The 21,703-nt window shown below is 48.2% G+C and overlaps 1 protein-coding gene across 1 annotated transcript; it reads right to left on the bottom strand.

Annotated features, from left to right (window-relative positions):
- Positions 1-256: 256 nt before the first annotated feature.
- Positions 257-20,962, bottom strand: LOC127665186 (carcinoembryonic antigen-related cell adhesion molecule 6-like). The gene is made up of 8 exons (XM_052157646.1): positions 20,902-20,962; positions 17,219-17,578; positions 12,040-12,318; positions 11,337-11,591; positions 9,650-9,928; positions 2,070-2,193; positions 1,177-1,229; positions 257-522 (listed from the first exon to the last, which is right to left on the bottom strand). The coding sequence occupies exons 1-8, from the start codon at positions 20,960-20,962 to the stop codon at positions 257-259; spliced, it is 1,677 nt and encodes a 558-aa protein (XP_052013606.1).
- Between the last annotated feature and the right edge of the window lie 741 nt (positions 20,963-21,703).

Raw genomic sequence — 21,703 nt, forward strand, 5'->3', positions numbered from 1 at the left:
CTCTAAGAAACCCGGCCGTCTCAGTAAAGAGACCGAGACCCAGAACCTGCACCTCTCACTGCTTTGAATGGAATCCCTTCGAAGGCCAGAGCAGGTTCCCACAACGATGCTCGACAAGGGGGAAGGGCGTGGCCCTCCTTGCTTGGGTCTGTGCTGGGAGCCACCCAGGCTCCGTCACACCTTTGACCTCTCTGTGTAGTGGGCAGAGCAGGCCAAGCACGGAAGAGGTGAAGCTCCTTGTCTGTCGCACGAGGAGCTAAGGACGCGCCCTTGACGCCACAGCTATGGTCCGAGTCCCCGGGGCCTGCAGAGCCCTCTGAGGGGAAACAGGCAGAGCGAGGGCAACACTTGCCTCGTGAGGAGAGTTGTCGTGGGGCCTGCGGCCTGCGGAAGGAAGCGAACGAAGAGTCACCAGAGCGTGGAAAGGCAGGCGACGCTGCTCTAACGCATGTGATGTGTGGCTGAAGGAGGCGGCGGTAGCCATGCCGAGGGCGGAGATCCGAGACGCGCAGCGCATGACCGCTACGGAGCGGAGCGTGTTTCACAGACCGAGCTTGTTAGGAGCAGAGGAGAGGCAATAGGACAGCAGCCTGGGGTATCTGGTGCAGGAGCTCTCCCCATCATAGCCGTGTGTGTGTGTGTTTGTATGTGTGTGTGTGTGAGGGGTATCTGGTGCAGGAGCTCTCCTGATCACAGCCGTGTGTGTGTGTGTGTGTGTGTGTGTGTCAGGGGTATCTGGTGCAGGAGCTCTCCTGATCACAGTCGTGTGTGTGTGTGTGTGTGTGTGTGTGTGTCAGGGGTATCTGGTGCAGGAGCTCTCCCGATCACATCCGTGTGTGTGTGTGTGTGTGTGTGTGTGTGTCAGGCACATGCTCCTAGGACAACAAGAACCTCAGCCCACACTCGCAGGAGTCTCCTAAAGGAGAACAAAGGCTCAGGACCCTCAGGGGTGGGAGGGAGGGAAGGCTTTAGGAGAGGAGCTGGCTCTTGGACATGCGGTTTCCTCAGTCCTGCCCCGCCCAGGGCGCTGACCCCCTCCTTCAGCACTGACCTGGCCTCCCGTGGCTGGGAGAGAAGGTCTGCTCCGTGAGTCCGACGGTGGACAGTGACTGGTGTCCAGGATGCCATGTGGGGACAGGTGGAACCTTCTGGTTCCCTTGGTCAGAGGCTACGTACCTTGGGTGGACAGTGTTGGCGTGTCCTCACTGAGAATGCTGTTACTTCTTGCCCTAAAAAAGTGGGAGACATTGTCACTGTTGTTTGGTTCCTGAGTTGGGGAGTACCATGGGAGCCATGACTCCTGGGAGCACTCTGGGAGCCATGACTCCTGGGAGCACCTCAGGAACCATGACTCCTGGGAGCACCCCGGGAGCCAGGATGGAGCACCCTGGGAGCCATGACTCCTGGGAGCACCCCGGGAGCCAGGATGGAGCACCCTGGGAGCCATGACTCCTGGGAGCACCCCGGGAGCCAGGATGGAGCACCCTGGGAGCCATGACTCCTGGGAGCTGCTTGGCGTCCTTGCTGTGAGTTCACATTATGGCTGCCGCCTCCTTTTCCATCTAAGCAGTCCCTTCCCAGCGTTTGCTCCTTTCACCCTGTCATTTCCGATCTCTCTGCCTGGTGCTGGGGATGGTACTTTGGGGGAGCGGGTCTTTTGGGTGCCCTGCACAGTCTGTCTTCGCACACACCCCAACTCGTCTCCCACAGGGAGTTGGTTCTTCCCTCCCCATCGCGGTTGTCTGGGTAGGGACCCCAAGGACGCGCGCGCCTCCTCTAGACTCCCACCCACCTTTCTGTACTGCGCTTTTGCTCTTTTCCACTTCTTTCGCTCCTCCTTGCGTATTCTTCTGTGGCTTTCCTGACTGGGAGAGAGAGAAATACAACAGAGTCTTTTGCTCTAAGCCATACGGGAATGGGAGTGACATTGGGGAGTCACCGGGAAAGCAGGGATTCCCCAAGAATGAGTGAGAAGCAGGCGTGTAGGGAAGGCTCAGTCTAGAGACGGAGGCGAAGAAAACCTTTTCCGTTCCCAACAGGGAGGAAGGGGGAGAGGATAGGCACCATACTTGTCAAGCTTCTTGAAAAACGCGAAATACGTCAGGCCTCCTAGGATCGCCATTCCTGCCAGGATTTCAGCAGCCAAGCCAGCCAAAAGCAGGGGTGAGAACCGGGACCGTTGTGACGGTCGATCTGTGAAAGGATATCAGAAGAGGGAATTAAAGTCATTTTGTGGCGCGTACTGGAAAGGCACTCTGCATGGCGGGAGTCCTTGTCTGCTCCTTTGGGAGATGCATCTTCTATAAGAAGGTCCAGTGGGTGACTGGGGGACGGGAGGTGTGAAGTGAGGCTGGATGACCCAGCCCATTAAATAATGTCTTTCTTCTTCTGATGCCTCTTACAGCTCTCTAAGGCGAGTAACCCAAAGTTAGCATTAGGTAACAAAATCTTTTTTGCAGAGGGTGGGCCACATGTCTATCTGAAGGCCCATCAGCATCCAATCAGAGTAAGTGACGGCTGATGTTAGGTTGCTATGGGAACACTAGCAGAGAGAGAGAGAGAGAGAGAGAGAGAGAGAGAGAGAGAGAGAGAGACAGAGAGAGAGATTAGCAAGGCCTAATATGGTACTCAGAGATCTCATCACCTACCTCAATGGTTTTAGTAAGAGTAATACTGGCTACATTGGCATGGGTAGGAGGGGCTTTCCTCCATATATCCCTCCATAACCTACAGATATCTTCCATAAGCTGGTCAGCCACTTTCCGGGGTTGGCTTGCACTGGTTGGCGTAGCTCAGCCTCAGGGACTGTATGTAAAGATCTGAGGCTTGGCAGACAGTCTCCGTGCCAATTATATTCTATGACACATGCCTTCAGGGAATGACTGTGCACCCCTAGGCCAAGCACAACATTCTCAATTCATCGTCTGTGTTTCCCGGAAGCCACTGTGCAGGCTTTAAATCACTAACACAGCATCTGGGGTTCTGTTCACTGTTTTCGTAGCTCCTCTAGCTCCACACGGATTCCTACATTTGCCTTTGGGTCAACTGGACACAGTACATTCTGCACTTAAACATCCGTGGTGGATGTTTAATAGAGACACTATTAGGAGGTGTGGCCTGGTTGGAGGAAGTGCGTCACTGTGGGGGCGGGCTTTGAAGTCTCCTATGCTCAAAGTACACCCAGGGTGACACAGTCTCCTGCTGCTGTCTGTAGATCAGGATGGAGAACTTTCAGCTCCTTCCTCATGTCTGCCTGCACGCTGCCATGCCTCCTACTATGACGATAGACTGAACCCCTGAAACTGTAAGCCAGCATCAAGTAAATGTTTTTCTTTATAGAAGTTGCTATAATCAAGGTGTCTCTTTACAGGAATGGATCCCTGAGATAACACCCTTTCCCCCCTCTTGTTTGCTTTTTTTTTTTTTTTAAAGATTTCTTTATTTTATGTATGTGACTACACTGTCGCTGTCTTCAGACACACCAGAAGAGAGCATTGGATCCCATTACAGATGGCTGTGAGCCACCATGCGGTTGCTGGGAATTGAACTCAGGACCTCTGGAAGAGCAGTCCGTGCTCCTGGAAGAGCAGTCCGTGCTCCTGGAAGAGCAGTCCGTGCTCTAAATTGCTGAGTCATCTCTCCAGCCCGTCTTGCCTGCTTTTGTGTTTTGCAGTCTTTCTGCATGCATGTCCAAGTCCTTCATCTGTGACAGAACTTCTTCCCCGTAAAGAACAGATTCTACTGTGGACCTCTGCAAAGCCACCCAAGTCCTCACCCGTTCTGAGCTTGCCAAGCACAGCCCTCTGCAGTCCAGCAAGCTGGCTACTGACTGCTACCTCTGTGTACACAGCTTTCGTAGAAAGAGCTGTTCTGTCATTTTCCGGGTCCTAATATTGGTGGGTGACATTAACAGCATCCCTGTACTGGCTGGTTTTGTGTGTCAACCTGACACAAGCTGGAGCTATCACAGAGAAAGGAGCCTCCCTTGAGGCAATGCTTCCATGAGATCCAGACGTGGGGCATTTTCTCAATTAGTGATCAAGGGGGGAGGGCTGGTGTTCTTGGGTTCTATAAGAAAGCAAGCTGAGCAAGCCAGAGGAAGCAAGCCAGTAAGAAACATCCCTCCATGGCCTCTACATCAGCTCCTGCTTCCTGAACTGCTTGAGCTCCTGTCCTGACTTCCTTTGCTGATGAACGGCTGTGTGAATGTGTAAGCTGAATAAACCCTTTTTTCTCCAACTTGTTTCTTGGTCATGACATTTGTGCAGGAATCAAAACCCTGACCGAGACAGTCCCTAATAACTCATACAGCCAGTCAGCTGGGGACTGACTTCTGCCATAGTCACTCAGGTTATCCAGCCTTTGTCTCAGGACAGACGGTGCTCAGATCACCCAGTGCCTCTGCTTCTCAGAGCGATGCCTTCACGCTCAGGCCAGAGCCCTCACGATCCAGGCTCTGGTCGGAGTTTTCATTGTTTGAAAGCCTTTCCCATCAAGCAGATCTGGAGCTGAGAACTTAGCTGTCGGAGCTTCTTGCACTGAGCCTCTATCAAGGCCACTTCTGTGTGTGGAAACATGGCTTACTCCGTGTTAAAGGTCAGACCTGACTGGGGACTATCTATCTCCGCTACCATGTTCTCTTCCTTGTTAACCCTCAACGGCTCCCATGGCTTCCGAATGTTTCTGTTTTGAGATCTCGTGGGGATTCTTTTGCACCACATCCAGCCATCTCAACCTCCCTTTCTGTGTCTCTCTGGATCTGTCTCTGTCTTTCTTTCTCTCCCTGTTTCTCTGTCTCTCTCTCTCTGTCTTCCCCGCCTCCCAAACAGAGACGAGTGCAATGCGGACAGTCTCCATGCCTTTGCCTGTCTCCTCTCTCATTCAGGCAAATTCTTTGTGGGAAAGAGGTGAACGCCACCACATTCTGCCACCAAAACAAAAGCATCTACTTATTATCTTCTCTTGTATGCACTATCCCAGTGTCGTAATAGATTCTGTAGTCCGTCAAAAAGTCACGTGGCACACCCCTTCCACCAAGGATGGCATGCCACCTACACTGTTAGAGAAAGATGGTCAAAAATAAAAAAAGTTGGGCTGTGGTGGCGCACGCCTTTGATCCCAGCACTCTGGGAGGCAGAGGCAGGCGGATTTCTGAGTTTGAGGCCAGCCTGGTCTACAGAGTGAGTTCCAGGACAGCCAGGGCTACACAGAGAAACCCTGTCTCAGAAAAAAAAAAAAGAAAAAAAAAGAAAAAAGAAAAAGAAAGAAAGAAAGAAAGAAAGAAAAAAGAAAGAAAGGAAGAAAGGAAGAAAAAAGAAAGAAAGGAAGGAAGAAAGAAAGATGGTCACTCTGGGGTCTCCTCAAAGGACACTCCATTCTCGGTGCCCTCTGCATGCCTTGACTGCATGTCCTATGACCCACCATGTGACCTTACAGCCTACCACATTACGAGGCAGTGTGCCATCATGCCACGTGGGAAAAGGTACCATCCCGAGAGTAGGTCAACAGATAACTCGTTCTCACAGGATCAGCCCAGCTCATGTCTTGGCACCCTTTGCTGTGGTCACGTGACTGCCTTTCCCCAACTCATCCTTGGTATTATCAGTCTTTTTTGGTGATTTCTTGTTTTTCTTTTTTTCACTTTTATTAAAAATAGATTCTTCTTCCTTTTTTATTAATAATTTTATTTGTTTTCATTTCAAATGCTATCCCCCTTCCCGGCTACCTCTTCACAGCTGTCCCATCCCATCCCCCCTCCCCATTGCCTCTAAGAGGGTACCCCTCCACCCACTCACCCACTCCCACTTCATCACTCTAGCATCCCCCTAAGTTGGGGCATCAAGCCTCCACAGGACCAAGGCTCTCCCATCCCACTGATGTCAGACAAGGCCATCCTCTGCTACGTATGTATCTGGAGCCATGAGCCCCTCCGTGTACACTCTTTGGTTGGTGGTTTACTCCCTGGGAGCTCTGGGTAGTCTGGTTAGTTGATGTTGTTCTTCTTATGAGGTTGCAATCCCCTTCAGCTCCTTCAGTCCTACCCCTAGCTCTTCCATTTGGGACCCCGGGCCCAGTCCTGACCTCAAGCTGTAATACAGTAGTGATAAAAACTGCATGGTATTGGTACAGAGACAGGCAGGTAGATCAATGGAATAGAATTGAAGACCCAAAGATAAACCCACACGCCTATGGTCAATTGATCTTTGACAAAGAAGACAAAACCATCCACTGGGAGAAAGACAGCATTTTCAACAAATGGTGCTGGTTTAATTGGCAGTCAGCATGTAGAAGAATGCAAATTGATCTATTCTTATCTCCTTGTACAAAGCTCAAGTTCAAGTGGATCAAGGACCTCCACAAAAAACCAGACCTGAACAGACCACTCAGGCCTTAAGATCAATGATTGACAAATGGAACCTCATAAAATTGAAAAGCTTCTGTAAGGCAAAGAACATTGTCAATAGGACAAAATGGCAACCCATAGACTGGGAAAAGATCTTTACCAATCCATATCCAAAATATACAAAGAACTCAAGAAGTTAGACTCCAGAGAACCAAATAACCCTATTAAGAATAGGGAACAGCCGGGCGGTGGTGGCGCACGCCTATAATCCCAGCACTCTGGGAGGCAGAGGCAGGTGGATTTCTGAGTTCGAGGCTAGTCTGGTCTACAGAGTGAGTTCCAGGACAGCCAGGGTTACACAGAGAAACCCTGTCTCGGGGAAAAAACAAAACAAAGAAACAAACAAAAAAACCTAAAAAATCCCCCCCCCCAAAATAGGGAACAGATTCTAAACAAAGAATTCAAACCTGAGGAACACCGAATGGCTGAGAAGCACCTAAAGAAATGTGCAACATCCTTAGTTCTCAGGGAAATGCAAATCAAAACCCTGAGATTCCACCTTAACCAATCAGAATGGCTGAGATAAAAAATGCAGGTGACAGCAGTCGCTTGCAAAGATGTTGAGAAAGAGGAACCCTCCTCCATTGCTGGTAGGACTACAAGTTGATAAAATCACTTTGGAAACCAATCCAGTGGTTCCTCAGAAAACTGGAAATAGTGCTACCAGCTATACCACTCCTGGGCATATACCCAAAAGACTCTCCAACATATAACAAGGACACACGCTCCACTATGTTTATAGCAGCCTTATTTATAATAGCCAGAAGCTGGAAACAAGCCAGGTGTCCCTCAACAAAAGAATGGATAAAGAAAATATGCTACATTTAAACAGTGGAGCTATTACACTGCTCAGCTATTAAAAACAATGACTTCATGAAATTCACAGGCAAATGGATGGAACTAGAAAATACCATCCTGAGTGAGGTAACCCAGAAACAAAAGAACACACACGGTATGTACTCACTGATAAGTGGATATTAGCCCAAAAGCTTTGAATATCCACAAACCATATGGGACTTAGGAAGAATACCAAAGTGTGGATACATAGAAGGGGGAACAAAATAATCACAAGAGGCAGAAGAGGGAGGCACCTGGGAGGGAGAGGGGAGGGGAAGAGCAAAAAGGGGGCAGGATCAGGTATTGGAAGGGACCGAAGAGAAATACAGAAGGTCAGGAAGTCAAGTAGAAATATATAGCAACAGGGGATGGAGATCTGGGGCTAGCCACTAGAAAGTTCCAGACTCTGGGGAAGAAAGAGGCTCCCAGGACCCATCAGGGATGACTTTAGCCAAAATACTCAACGAAGGGGAGATAGAACCTGTCGAGACCACCTCCAGTAGATAGCCATGGCCCCCAGTTGAGGGATGGGGCTGCCCACCCATGTCAAAACTGTTAGTTAACCCAGAAATGCTCCTGTCTAAAGGAAAGACAGGAATAAAATTGGAACAGAGACTGAAGGAAAGGCCATCCCGAGACAACTTCTCCCGCTACCTAGGGATCTATCCTACCTGCAGACTCTAAACCCCCATACTATTGCTGATGCCAAGAAGCGAGTGCTGACAGGAGCCTGGTATGGCTGTTCCCTGAGAGGTTCAAACCTGACCAATAGAGATGCAGATACTCACAGCCAACCCCTGGACTGAGCCTGGTACTACTATAAGTCTTTATGAAGATGCCAATTGTGTTGTGTGACTTTGATCAAAGAAGTGGTTTTACCTGAATTGAGCCCAGTGAATCAGCGAGTTTATTGGAGTTACTTATAGGAATATGGGCAAAAGGTATACTTAACAGGAACATGAATGACTGGAAGGCAGCCACGTCACAGACAAGCCCATCTCAGCAAGGGTAACAGTTCACAAATGTGCATTAATGGATGGGAAAGCCTCCTTTCCCAGAAAGAGTTACTCTCTACAACCTCAGGGAGATGTGAGTGGGTACTGTTAGTTTCAGGAGCTTCTTGAAACTTGTGAATTTGCGCTCCTTCTGACCACAAGCAAGTGTTTATTTCAGAGGAAACGGCTGCTCAGTCAAAAAGCTGAACTTCTGTGTAAATAGAAGGCTGAACAGTGCTTACCAGGGAGTAGATATAGGAAGAAAATACTGAGGAGCTGTTGGTAGCAGGATATAAATTTCACACTGGAAAGAGGAGCAGGTTAGAGGTAACCCATAGCAAATTATATTTCAAACCTGTATTAAATCAAACTCAGGTCATCAGAAATATTCAGAAAAATCCAGAGATGGGATACACATCTGTAGGAGCAGCAGCAGCACCTGGCCGTGGAGGCAGGAGGATCAAGAGTTTAGACAATCACCATTTCCATCCTGAGAGGATGCCTGGGCTGAGACACGGTTCCCTGAAGAAGCAGAAAGACCCCAACCTAACAAAACCTCTCACAACAGCTGTGTCTGCACTGACAACGGCACAGACGCTTCCTGGCCTGCTTCCTCACGGACAGAGTGCTAGTTCCTGGTGTTGTATCTCATGCTGGACTCTGAACATGACGCACAGTATGTGTGATGACATGCAGACTTACCCCGAAACACTGTCATTTTTTCAAGGAACAAGACCATGCATGGATTCTGATATCACTGGGTCTCCTGGAACCATTTGCCCATGAAACCCGAGGCCCACACACCAGACTCAGAGCTTGACTTAGTAATTGACTTTGTATTGGGTTTGCTGTTCAGGTTTTATTTGTGTATGTGTGATTTAGAGACAGGTTCTTCTTGGTCTGTAACTCAGGCTGGTCTTTCTCACCATTCTCCTGCCTCAGCCTCCCAAGTGTGGGGTAATAGTGGATGATACTATGCCTCACTAGACGGTATCTCAGCTGGCATTTGCCTCCCTGGGCCTGTCATCTATTTTGCACAACATCAGTGAAGAATCCCTGGGTATGGGGACTTGGAGATGGCACTGTACAACGACCCCATGAGCAAAACTGACTGAGTTGGGTCCGTATAACCCAGGCAGAGGCGAAGGGGTGGACCTCAGCTTGTCTTCTGACCTACACACGTGTGCCATGGTACCTGTGTGCCGCCCAATAGCAATAAACTTTTAAGAAATCCACTGGTGGGACCCAACTTCTCAGAGTCATTGGAGAGGGGACTGAGAGGAGGACACTCTGTGAGGGGGGACTGGGAGGGGGTCAATGTTTGGGGTGTAGATAAATAAATAACACCTCCCCAAAGCCAAAGCAAAAACAAAATATGAACAAAAAGACAAAGAAATCCCTCAGGGTCACTCACAGAGAACAGCCAGCTTGACTGGGTCGCTCTGCCTGGTGTCGAGGGGGTTGGAGACCCCACACTGGTATGTCCCAGCATCCTCCTTTGTGACTGGGTCTATGGTGAGCCTTCTGTTGTTCCAGGAGAACGACACCCTGTCTGTGGCCTTCAGCTTCTGATTGTTGAATGTCCACCAGATGGAAACTCCGGTAGTGTTTTCCGATACACAGGTCAGGTCCACCAAATGGTGTTCTAAGACTGTTTCGTTTGTGACTTGGATATGGGGCTTTGGCAATTTCTCTGCGAATGTACAGAAGAGAGGACCAGCTAAAAGGAATCTTTCTTTACAGAAAGGGGTTCAGCCAGTTCTCGGGGATCAGAGCATGAAGTGTAAGATGGCTCTGAGGTTGTCTCCAGCACTGTAGAGATTCCCCCATCTTGGTTCAGGAGACAGCCTATAAGGAGAGTGAGGAACCTGTTTAAACCTCTCTCATCTACGGTGTCTCCTGGCTATACCCTGGGACATGTCTCTAGCTTTCATATCAAGAATGTCTTCTAGACTCCATTGTGGATCCAACATCTTCACCATCAGGGAACTCTAGATTGCCATACAAAATAACACGTTTCATTATGACATTTTCAAGAAACACATCTCACTATACTTTATTCACACTCATTCTATAATTACTTCTCTATATAGCTATTACCTATATAGAGAGATTATATAGGTAGATATTATATCTCTCTATCTAGACAGATATTACATTCTTGTTTTCATTTCTTATATTCATACCTACACTCATATACACGTACACACATACGTGCATTCATACTGTGGTGCTTTGACTATGCTTGGCCCAGGGAGTGGCACTATAACAAGATGTGGCCTTGTTTGAGTAGGTGTGTCACTGTGGCAGACATTTTATTGGCTGAGCCATCTCCTTATCCATTGTGTTCTTCCACATTTCCTTTCCCTCTCAAGCAGGGACCCCACAGTAAAACCATCTGTTCTCTCCTGTGCACCAAGTGTCCACAACCCCCCACGACACATCGTCAGAGGAAGGATCCGCCTTAGAGACATCTACTCCAAAGCTCACTTTTCCTCATCATTAGACTTCTGACCCCGTGAAGGTTCTGGCATTGGCTGGTTTCAGGGTTTATCCAGATTGTGGATATGTGTTTCAGGGTAATTCTTCACCCATCCTGTCTGACTGTAGGTGGAGTCAGACATAATAGAACCAGTCAGCAGGGCAGGAGAAGAACTGGGGAGAGCTGTCAACTGCTGTGTACCATCGGGTGGGTGTGAAGTATTCCCATCCCCACAGGTGGGCAAGAAGCAGTGTGAGCGTGTCCCGGTGTCCAGGTGAGCGTGCTCCAGTGTCCGGGTGTCCTTTGTGGATTGTGGAGAGTGTAAAAGACAAGAGGCAACACAGAGGAGGAAGGGGCAGCAGGACCCCTCCCCCTCCCGGGATGTACTAACCACGAAGGAGGCTTGCAGTGTTTAGAATACCCTCTCTTTGAAAGCCATGTTGAACCCCAAGCCAGCAGAGAGAAGTCGGTGTATTCAAGGGAAAAGAGTTTCTCCTGGGTCAAGGCACCCCAGGGTTTGCTTGCATCCGTGGACAGAGCCGCGGACTTCCTTCCTCTCTGCCCTTTACAGAAGAGCAGAGCCCAGAGACTGGCCCTGATGTTACAAGAAGTCACTTACCAACTATTACAACTTCTTTGACTTTGGAATTATTGCGGCCAGTTGCTGGGTTATTGACGAGGCAGGTATACAGTCCGTTATTACTTATGCTGACCTGGTGGATAGATATCTCTTGTCTAGAATTCCAGGGTTCTCCATTGACATTCCAGGAATAGTGTGCTTTGGGGTGAGACACTGTTTGGCAGGAGAGCCACATGCTCTGGCCTTCCTCAAAGTATTTGTGTGGGGGAAATATCTCGGGGGTATCTGGGCCATCTGGAGGAAAGAGAAAGACATGATGCCGTGAAGGACACAGAAAGATCCTGTTCTGTCGAAGGTCAGTGTGTTCCTCAGTGGAGGTGACAACCTTGCATTACAATTGTGACAGGCGGAGCTGGCCCTTAGATAAGTCATCAGGCAGTTTCCTCTGAGGGCTTCAGGTCCCTCTAACATTCCACAAGCACACACAGAGGACCCCACTCATACCCTGTCAATTAGAAAACTTAAACATGTGGCGAGCCCTGGTTTCTGTCACTAGTGTTGATGCCCGGCCCCTCCGCCATCTGTCTAAAGTCTTGGCCTGCCAGGATGTGCCTGGAGCAGACAGGGTGGCCAGTCCGGTTCAGGGGCAAGAGTCAGTGTCATGGACGTGTATTGGATGTGTCATGGATATATCATGGGTGTCTTGAGCTGCAGGGATAAGAGAGGAATAGAAGTTACTCACAGTAAACATCCAAAGTGAACGGGTCACTATGGAAGGCACTCATTGGGTTCTTAACTTCACACTCATAGCGTCCTCCGAAATGCCTAGAGACCTTGAGCAAAGTGAGGGTTGCATTACCCCGAGACAGGATGACGCCCTCATCGCCGTGAAGCATCTTACCGTTTAGAAACCACAGGTAGGTTGTTTTCCGGAAGGAAGGTTCGCAAGTTAACTCAACAGCGTCTTGACCCTCCACAGCAGTGTTCCTGTTGCTTCTTACAGAGGGTTTGCTTAACAGAGCTGTGCAGATAGCAGAAAAGAGTGATCTGTGTGGTACTGAATTCCCGGAAAGTCCTCTCCCTATAACAGTTTGCCTCTCTCACCCGTCCACCAAGAAGTGTGCCACAGACAGATGCACAAGGTTCTTGGCACCCAGGCTCTGCCCACAGCCCCTGGGTGTGGGAGAATCATTGGCCTGCTCACATGGGAGCTGAGTGGCAGAGTTTGGATGTGGATCGACCCAGGAATGGTGGCAGCAGTCCTGCCTGAGTCTGCTGCCCTCACTGCCTGACCTTAGTGATAAGTTATTCCTCCACTGGTGAAAGGAGCCACTTTAAGCCAAATTGGATTATATTAAATGCAGGTTGATTGGGAACCTGCTCACTGGCAAGTTCGCTGGCCCCAAGGATGGAGACCAGGGAATGTTATAGAAATTATCTAATCCTGACCTGGGGTTTCTACCCCACTTTTGCTCATTTAGTTCTTGGATAAAACACATACACAACCTTTTATTTATAATAATCCTTTAACAACATAAGAGCTGAGTAGATATCTATCCTCTATGTTATTAGGATCTACGTTCCTATTGATAACCCTGAGTTATTACTAAGTTTCATGTGGGCTGCTCTTAATTTTAATTGGCCAGCCCTCGGGGCCATGTTTTTATGGTTCATCTAACCCATGAGGGCTTCTTCTTCCTCCTTCTGTATCTTTTTCTCTTTGTGATTCTCCTCTAACCCCAAGCCTGAGAAATCTAAACCCTACCTATGTCTCTTCTGACCAGCTATTGGCTGTTGGCATCTTTATTGTCTATCAGAAAGAACTTGGGAGCAGGGTCACGGGTCTGTGTGTCTTGGGGGTCCGCACTTAGCATTACAATAGACAGCAAGACTAAACTTCAATACTTTTCCTTCTTAGTCCAAAAAAAGGCTCCTTTTCTCTCAGATATAATTTGAATATAACTATAACAATTATGAAAATTATAAGGTATGATATATGCTTATGTCTACTTCATTATATTTGGCAATTTATATATTTTTATCATCTATCCTAACTTGAGATATGAAATCATAAACTCAATCAAGTTTGATTAATCATCTTTGATTTTAACTTGTATTACTATGTAAAAACCATCTTTTAGACCTAGAACATTTTCTTAAATCCTAAATAACTTAATTTTTATTGTGAGACTATAACTATCTAGACTTTAACTCCATCAGAGAAGGAATAAATATTTGTGTATGTAGGAACACAGCTTTTAAAATTTAAACAATTGGCAGAGAGGCTGACTGCCAGGACAGTCCCCAATATTTTTTATAATGTTGGAGTATATATCTTCAGTCTTCTGGTCAAGAATATCTGACAGACCTTAAGTGAAGCAGGAATTATGAAGGACTATCTTACTCTGTCTTGGCAGAGTTTAGCAATTCACTATCCTGCATCCATTTGTATGTTTTTGGACAGCAGTCTGTCTGCAGATAAAGTTAGGGTATTTTGTCTAGTTTGTCACAATTGAAGCAACTCCATATGGAGGCCCTTTGATGTTTATCACCTTCTTTTAAGCTGAATGGGGTACTGCCAGGAGCTGACATATCTCAATATCAAAAGGGTCTTAAGTTAATAGAAAATATCTTTAAGTGTCATATTTTTGTGGCAGACATATTTTGTGTCAAAGATTTTGTGAATCTGAGGTTTTAAAGACCATCTATTTATAGTATATCTTAACAAGTAAATGTCTGTCTCCAGCTATCTATTATCTATATAACCAAGGATATATATTTCTGTGATAATACAGACTAGTATCCAACATGGCCATGAGTTTGACTGACTGAATGGTAACCTGGATCACTAATTATCCTAAATAGTTTGTAATAGTGGCTATCAAAGGGACTAGGATTAAACCTTGTTCTTTTAAATGAGTTGCATAGGTACAATGTCTATCTAAGAGTTGAAACACACACACACACACACATATATATATATATATATACAAACACATACATATATACACATATACAGATGTACATATATACATATATATACACACATACATACATGCATGTGTATGTATATATATATATACACACATACACATACATGTGTCCAAGGCCAGGGAAGTCACCATGGGGAGACAGAAGTGGGGGAAGGGGAAGAGAAAGAGAGAAGGGACGCACATGCTTGTGCAGAGGGAGAAGAGAGAGACCAAAATGTCTGGAGTATATGGGGAAGAGCCTCTCGGGGAAGGACAGCCCAGGCCCTGGGTTGGAAAGTTCAGGGTTAAGGGCAGGCTCTGCCAGGTAGGGACTGGGGGATGCTGGGAGAACCTGGAGGCCAGGTCTGCTTTGGTGTATAAAATATGCGCCTCAGCCCCTGTTGGAGTGACACCTGGGAACACTTAGGTCACAGCATGCTTGGGTCCTGCCTGCTGCTCTGCTCTCCACTGCGCAGCCTGAGCTTTGGCTGAGGCTTGGTTTCTCCAGGCTGTCATGTTGGCAAGTCAGCATGTGACATCCCACTGTCCAGTCTACACTAAGCACCAGGGTGGTGATCAGAAACTACACACGGAAGACTTGAAGCAAGACTGTTATCGGTTCAGTGGTCATCCCTGATCCCAGTGTCAGAGTGAGGGGGACAGACAGGACTCAGATAGAGAACCTTGCTCTTGTGTCTAAGAGGAATGTCTCTCTAGAGTGCAGTCAGCCTTAAAGTCTGGAGTCCTTCGGACTGCTTGTGGTTCTCCTGTTAAGATCTGCGAGTCCTTCGACAGGGACGGAAATGCTCTCAGGAAGTGTGCCCTGCCCGTGACACTAAATATGGACAAATACTGTGCCATATTAGTAAGTTTCAAAGAATAGATGTCCATAACTGCTCTGGAGAGTCTAGCGAAGTAGTTTGGAGCCAATAAACACATGCAAAATGCTTTACCCTTTTACCTTGAACCCAGAAACCACAACTCAGGCTGTATAAGGTATCCCAGATGGAGCAAATTGACAGCAAACTCCTATACTTGACTTGACAACAGCTCCAGAATGTCACTGAATAAGAAGACTCAGAGACATCTTGACAATGCAGTTGTGTGTGGAAGTGGGTTAGCCTATGTCAGCCGTAGATGATACAGCTCCCTCTCGAAGGTTTTGGGAAACAGTGACATATTGAGAAGGACCCAGGAACTCCGTGGCCTGCACCTCAGTCTCCTTGGCAATCAGCATACCGCGAATCAGTACAGACGGAAGTAACCTCTCTGCCTTGTTTTGTAGCTTACATCACACACCAGTCACAGAAGAGACCTGGATCACACACAGGCAGCTAGACCTTTGTCTAAAGGTGAAAGCCCTTTTGCTTTCTGTGTTCTCTACTGCTCTTCCACAGGCATGGTCTGGCTACGGGCGTAGACAGGAAGGGAACTGGACAGTCAGCCATGAATGTGGGAAGGGAGGGGAGAAGCAAGCTGTGCAGGGTATCTTCCACTTGTGATAAGAGAGGAGAGAGATGGGCCGTGAACAGAGAGATCAGGAGCCCTAGAGTGACTGCTAAGCCCCCATAGACCATAACCTGTACAGCTGCCTCAGAAGTCAGCCAGGGACTCTCAACTAAGAGTCGACTTGTGAAATGGCTCCTGGGTTAGCCTTACGAGTACGTGCATGCTCACAGGAACGGAGCAGGATCGGCCTCCAGGATGGCCCGAAAGTGGGTTTGTCCAGAGGTCTAGACTGTGCATGATGCAGCATCTACATAGCTTGCAGGTTCATTCACTCATCTGTGGCTCGCCCCTCAGTATGCGTGCTGGGATTGACGGCCCAGGCCACCTCGCCTGAGTTCCCTCCGTTCTTTAGCATAAAACTATTAGGAGTTGTCTACTCTTTGGAGTCTGTCCTGGTCCAGTGTCCAGTGAAGAGGGAGAGCACTGCTGTTTTCTTTATCCTCTAAAGGACGTCCCCGCCCCCTGCCTCCACCTCATCAATCAAGAGTTATGTGAGTTTTAAGTCCAGTAATGTGCCTGGAGGACATGATTAGACACCGTCTTGATTCACATGCGTCTCTCTCTCCTGGAATATGGAGGATTATGGACGCTATCTAAGGCACCAACCAGTCTCTCTCCCAAACCTCCCTGTCTATTAGGAAAGTTCCTGACCCACTAGCTCCACAGGTACCTCAGAAGCAATCCAGTCACAGAGAAGAGGACTGTGTCTGTAGGCAGACATCCCATCCCATCTACTGGCTGAGTAGACCAGTACTCAGGCCCCGTGTGGCCCAGATTCAGCAACTGCATTTCCTCAGGCCGTGGCTTCCTGTCAGCAGGGTAACTGCCGTGGGGATTCCTGTCCTGTCTACAGATTAGCCCTACAGTGCTCACAACCGCCTGAGCGGTTACCCAGTTCTTGACTGAGTCCTCCGGGTTCCTCCTCTCTCTCTGAGACAGAGAGTATGTTTCCATGCTGTGTGTCCTACACTGAGCGCTCAAAGCCTGGTAAGGGACCATGATGCAGAGAAGATGGAGGCACTGTCCAGACAGCCTGTACATGTGAGAGCGAGCGTGTGAGAGAGGTGGGGGGAGACTGTGTGTGAGTGTGTATGTGTGAGACTGTGTGTGTGAATGTGTATTTGAGTGTGTGAGTGTATGTGAGTGTGTGTGTATGTATGTATGTGTGAGTATAAATGTGTGTATGAGTGTGTTGTCAGTGTTTGTGTGTGAGTATAAGTGTGTGTGCATGTGTCAGTGTGTGTGTTAGTGTATATAAATGTGTATGTGAGTATGACTATGTGTGTGAGTGTCTGTGTGCATAAGTGTGTATGAGCGTAATATGTGTGTGAGTGATTTGTGTTGAATGCATGTCTATGTAAGTGCATGAGTGTGTGTGTGTGTGTGTGTGTAATGCAATAAACACCACTTAGCTATTAGAGACCAGAGAGAATCACTTACGGTACACAGAGACTTCGATAAATGCTGATTTTTGGTCATCTGCAGAACGGATATTTATGGTGTAGAGTCCAGATTGTTTCAAGGTGACATTCTGTAATGCCAAGGATCCATTAGGGTATAGTGTCTCTCGCCCACTGTATAGCTTTCCTTGTTTAGTTTCTTGAGATTTTATTTCATACGTTATAATTAGATCTTTGTCCATTGGCCGGTTTCCTTTGAACCACTGATAGGCTAACAGGCTGTCTGGCAGGTCGTGAGCGAGCAGAAGTACGTTCTTCCCTTCAAGAACAGCAGGTGGCACCGACTCAACAGTGGGCTCCGCGCTGGCAGTGGGCATGTTCCAGATGGTTAGCAGTGAGGCTGAGGGGAGGGTAGAGAAAGACATTAATATGTGTAGAAAGACGTGTCCTGTGTCATGAATAGGTATTTCTGTTCATCAGGCATGTGCGTGTGTGTGTGTGTGTGTGTGTGTGTGTGTCTGTGTGTGTGTGTGGGTATATGTGAGTGTATGTGTGTGCATGTGTGTGCAAAATGTATGTGTGTGCAAGTGTGTGCATGTGTGTAAACGTGTGCATGTGTGTGCATGTGTGTGTAAAATGTATGTGTGTGAGTGTGTGAATATGTGAGTGTGTGCAAGTGTGTGTGAGTGTATGAATATGTGAGTATATATATGCATGTGTATGAGTGCATGTGTGTGCCAGTGTGTGTGAATATGTGTGTATGTGTGAGTATATGTGTGTGAGTGTGTATGAATATGTGTGTGTGTATGTGTGAATGTGTGTATGTATGTGTGTGAGTATATGTGTGTGTCAGTGTGTGTGAATATGTGAGTGTGTATGTGTGTGAGTATGTGTGAGTGTGTGAATATGTATATGTGTGTGAGTATGCATGTGTGTATGTGTGTGTTGAGGTCAGCAGATGACCCATCAGTTTCCTGAACTTCCTGCACGTCTCTCATATTTTGCACAGTAGAACTGTCCTCCCAGGTGCCCTCAGAACCCACCGTGTCCTGGCCTCAGGTGCATGATCCCATCAGGGCATCCTGGGAAATATATTCCCTTTTTTAGGTTTTTTCAAGACAGGGTTTCTCTGTGTAGCCCTGGCTGTCCTGGAACTCACTCTGTAGACCAGGCTGGCCTCGAACTCAGAAATCCACCTGCCTCTGCCTCCCAAGTGCTGGGATTAAAGGCCGTGCACCACCACCGCCCGGCACAGAATGTATTCCTTAACCACCCTTTCTAGTGACCCTGGATTGTGGGCAGTGGGTGAAGTCTGGGTGTGTTGGGCCTTACTTGGCGAGATGCTGAGGCCTAGAGAGGGAGCCTGAGCCTTGCTTGAGTTTAGTGACTCAGCACGACCTGCTTAAGGCCGACTGCCTACCTACCGCTGATGCGGAATGACATCATTGACCCTGTCAGTCACCCATACCCTCTGTTACCCTTCCCTGGCTCCTGCATCATCTCACCCCACCAAGAATCCCCACACAGTTCCTCAACGCTATATAAACAAAAGACTGACACAATAAAATGAGTTCCTGCTTTGATGGACTTCCGGCTAGGGGTGGTTATTCTCCTGAGGGCAGGAGATCCGAGCCCAGACACTGACTATTCCGCTTCAGCCTCGGAGAGACTTGGCTGGACCGGGTTCTCTCCTCTCGCCTAGACCTGCCAGCAGAGAGCCAGCATGTGTGTAAACGTGTATTATGTTTATACAAGCACAGGTGGCCATGTCAAGGACCCTGAAGCCCCAGACTCATGGGAATGACAATGGCTTCCTGGGGTCAGGCTCAGTGTGACAAAATCCTTTTCTAGTCTATATATGGATGTTATGAATGTAGCTAAAGCCAGTATATGTAGAAACTGTCAACCATGGCTTCCTCCTGCTAGATGTGTGCATGAACCTGAGACTCTTCCTCCCACTGAGATTAATCAACCCACCCACCTCCTTGCCCCACTGTATACAATAAACCTGTCTCTTACGAGTTTCCTAGTTCCAGTTAGTACATCTCCATCAGGGCTTATGGCCCACCTGATCCTGGTTTCTCTGTACATGTGTCTGTGTGTCTGTCCTTTCTTCAGACCCTAGCCATGTCAGTCAGGTTTTCAGGACCCAGTCTTGTGAGATGCAACCTTGGGTCTCCATTTTCTGACTCTTCCCTGTGCTGTTCTGCCCATGGCTTTTGTCAAACTCTGGGTTCACTATCTAGATGCCTTTGGTGGTCTTTCTGCCTAGTGTCATGTCTCTGTGAGGACAGGGATTTGTTTGATCCAGCTGTGGCCCCAGTGTTGATACTAGGCCCAGATATCTGTGTAGGAGTGAGATGTCCCCATGATCCACGATCCATGATCCTGTAATGGGCTCATTAGAACTTAGTTAGCCAGTGCTAGGACGAACTCCTGGAGTCTAACACTGGCTAATTTTAGCCATATTAAAGCACAGCACCATTTTGGATAAAGGATTTCTGGTGACAACTAACTCATTTCCAAGTGCACAGTGAAGCTTAAGATGTGTTTACGTTGAGACCCTTTATAGAGTACATATGGCTTCATCCATAAAGTTGGGTTCTGTTGACTCAGAAGCAATGCTCAAGATAAGGGTCTCCAGAGAGTGTCTGAGGTAAACACAGGGGCGACCTGCCCTAGGATAACCCAGAGGTCATAAGGATGGGATTTGTGAACTAAGAAGCAATGCTCAAGATTTAGAGGGGGAGGGGAGGCTGGGATAAATGAATGCAATATTCTGGGAGGCTTGGATGAAGGCCAGAAAGGGATCTGCAGCTTGTGAAGTACATCCTCTTCCTGTGTTCCCTGAGGAAGGCAGGTAAACATCTATCCATGACGAGACAAGCCTCGCTGTTTAACCCTGTTGGCTTCTCTGGTGCACACGGACTTCCATGCTCTACAACCTTGACACCTCGTGAGAATCTGTCTTGAGGATTGTATCAGGGTTCTCCAGAGTCACAGAACTTATGCAATGTCTGTACATATCAAGGGAGCTTATTGTGATGACTTACAGCCTGTAGTCCAATTAAGCCAACCATGGGCAGCTGTGAATGGGAAGTCCAAAACTCAAACAGTTGCTCAGTCCCATGAGGCTGGGGCTATCACTCTTGTCCTTGTGTTTGTCTTTTCCCCCCAGGGGGCGGGGGACAAGAGAAGCCTTTTGTCCCTTCCTAGAATCCTGTGTTCTTCACACAAGACTCCGAGACTCCGGCCATGTAGGGAGCAGAGGAAGCCCCAGGGACTGAAGTGAATGTGTGCTGTGGGAGTGTGGACACGGAATGCAGAAAACGTCCACCATGGCTGTCTCCCTGACCCATGGATATTTGTGGGACCTGAAAATTTCTCCCCTACAGAGACTGCTCCTAGGACATCGCCCTGATCCAACTGTTTTCCACACACCTCGCCTCCTTAATCAGTTGTGTGCAATGAGCCCTCTTCCCTGTTCAACTCTATAAACTAAACACACTCTGCTCCCAGATGCTGCGGTTTCTCCATCAGAGATCCCAGTCCACCCAACGCCAGCTTTCCTGTGTGTCCGTGTGTCCACCTGTCTTTTCTTTGTTCCTTTGTCACCACCCCAGTCTAGTCCATCCCTGGAGCTGTGCCGGATACCTCTCCTGGCTGTGGAGCACCCAATCTATTCACTGTCTTCCTGCTCACACCCAAGGTTGTTCCCCTCACCTGTAAGCAGGAGCCCCTGCCAGGGGACACGCGTTGGGGGAAGGGCTGAGGGGGGCTCCATGATCTGTTTGTCTGCTCTGTTCTCTCTCTGTGGAAAAAGCTTGGGCTCTGGCACCGCTCCCAAACCCTGATGGCCCAGCCGGGTCAGTTCTGTTGTCCGTTGTCTTTCTGAGCTGAGTTCATCCTGGGGTTGGATCTTTCAGGGTCGCATGGGCTAGGGACAGGGCCTGTTGTTAGGACTCCCTGTTCCCTACCCTTCTGGTGTTCTTTGCTCTCCCTTCCCTGTGCTTGTTTTCAGTTCCCCATCCCCCACAGACAGAAGTGGGTCCCAGTCAACCCATCTACCCTAACGCTGACCTCTGTTATGTCCCCAGCCTGGGGACTGTTTTCATCACAGAGGGAGGCCTTGGGGTCCCAAACTAAGGGTGTGTTTCCTTTTGTGACACAGAAATACAAATAGCTGTTCACCTGCCCTTCTCAGTGACCTCTAGGCTCTGGGGCAGTAGGGTTTACTCTTAGCAGGAAGGGGATGGGGATGGCTCTAGGGCAGACCTATGGGCTAGCTGACTCAGGACTGGTTTAGGAGACCAGCTCTATCCATCATCACGTTAGCCTATGTTCCTGGCCACAAATTTAGAAACAGAAAGAGCTTCCAGTCCTGGAAATGCAGGAAGAGGTGACATGGATACTCTGGGCTGTACCGTCCTTGGTAGAAGGTCCAGAGAGACCGTCTCTGTGTCTCAGTAGAGTGTCCCCTCTCTGACCTTTATGGGCAGCCTCTGTCCTATGCTCCAGTGACTTT

The sequence above is a fragment of the Apodemus sylvaticus genome, chromosome 1 (genome assembly GCF_947179515.1).
Source record: "Apodemus sylvaticus chromosome 1, mApoSyl1.1, whole genome shotgun sequence".
In the NCBI taxonomy this organism is placed as follows: Eukaryota; Metazoa; Chordata; class Mammalia; order Rodentia; family Muridae; genus Apodemus; species Apodemus sylvaticus.

Excerpts from the sequence above, each read along its gene's own strand:
- LOC127665186 (XM_052157646.1), bottom strand. The coding sequence starts at position 20,962 with ATGGAGCCCCCCTCAGCCCTTCCCCCAACGCGTGTCCCCTGGCAGGGG. Across the intron at positions 12,319-17,218 it reads TATCGAAGTCTCTGTGTACC|CTCTGTTAAGCAAACCCTCT; the intron begins GTAAGTGATTCT and ends CTATCTGCACAG. Across the intron at positions 11,592-12,039 it reads GTTCACTTTGGATGTTTACT|ATGGCCCAGATACCCCCGAG; the intron begins GTGAGTAACTTC and ends TCTTTCCTCCAG.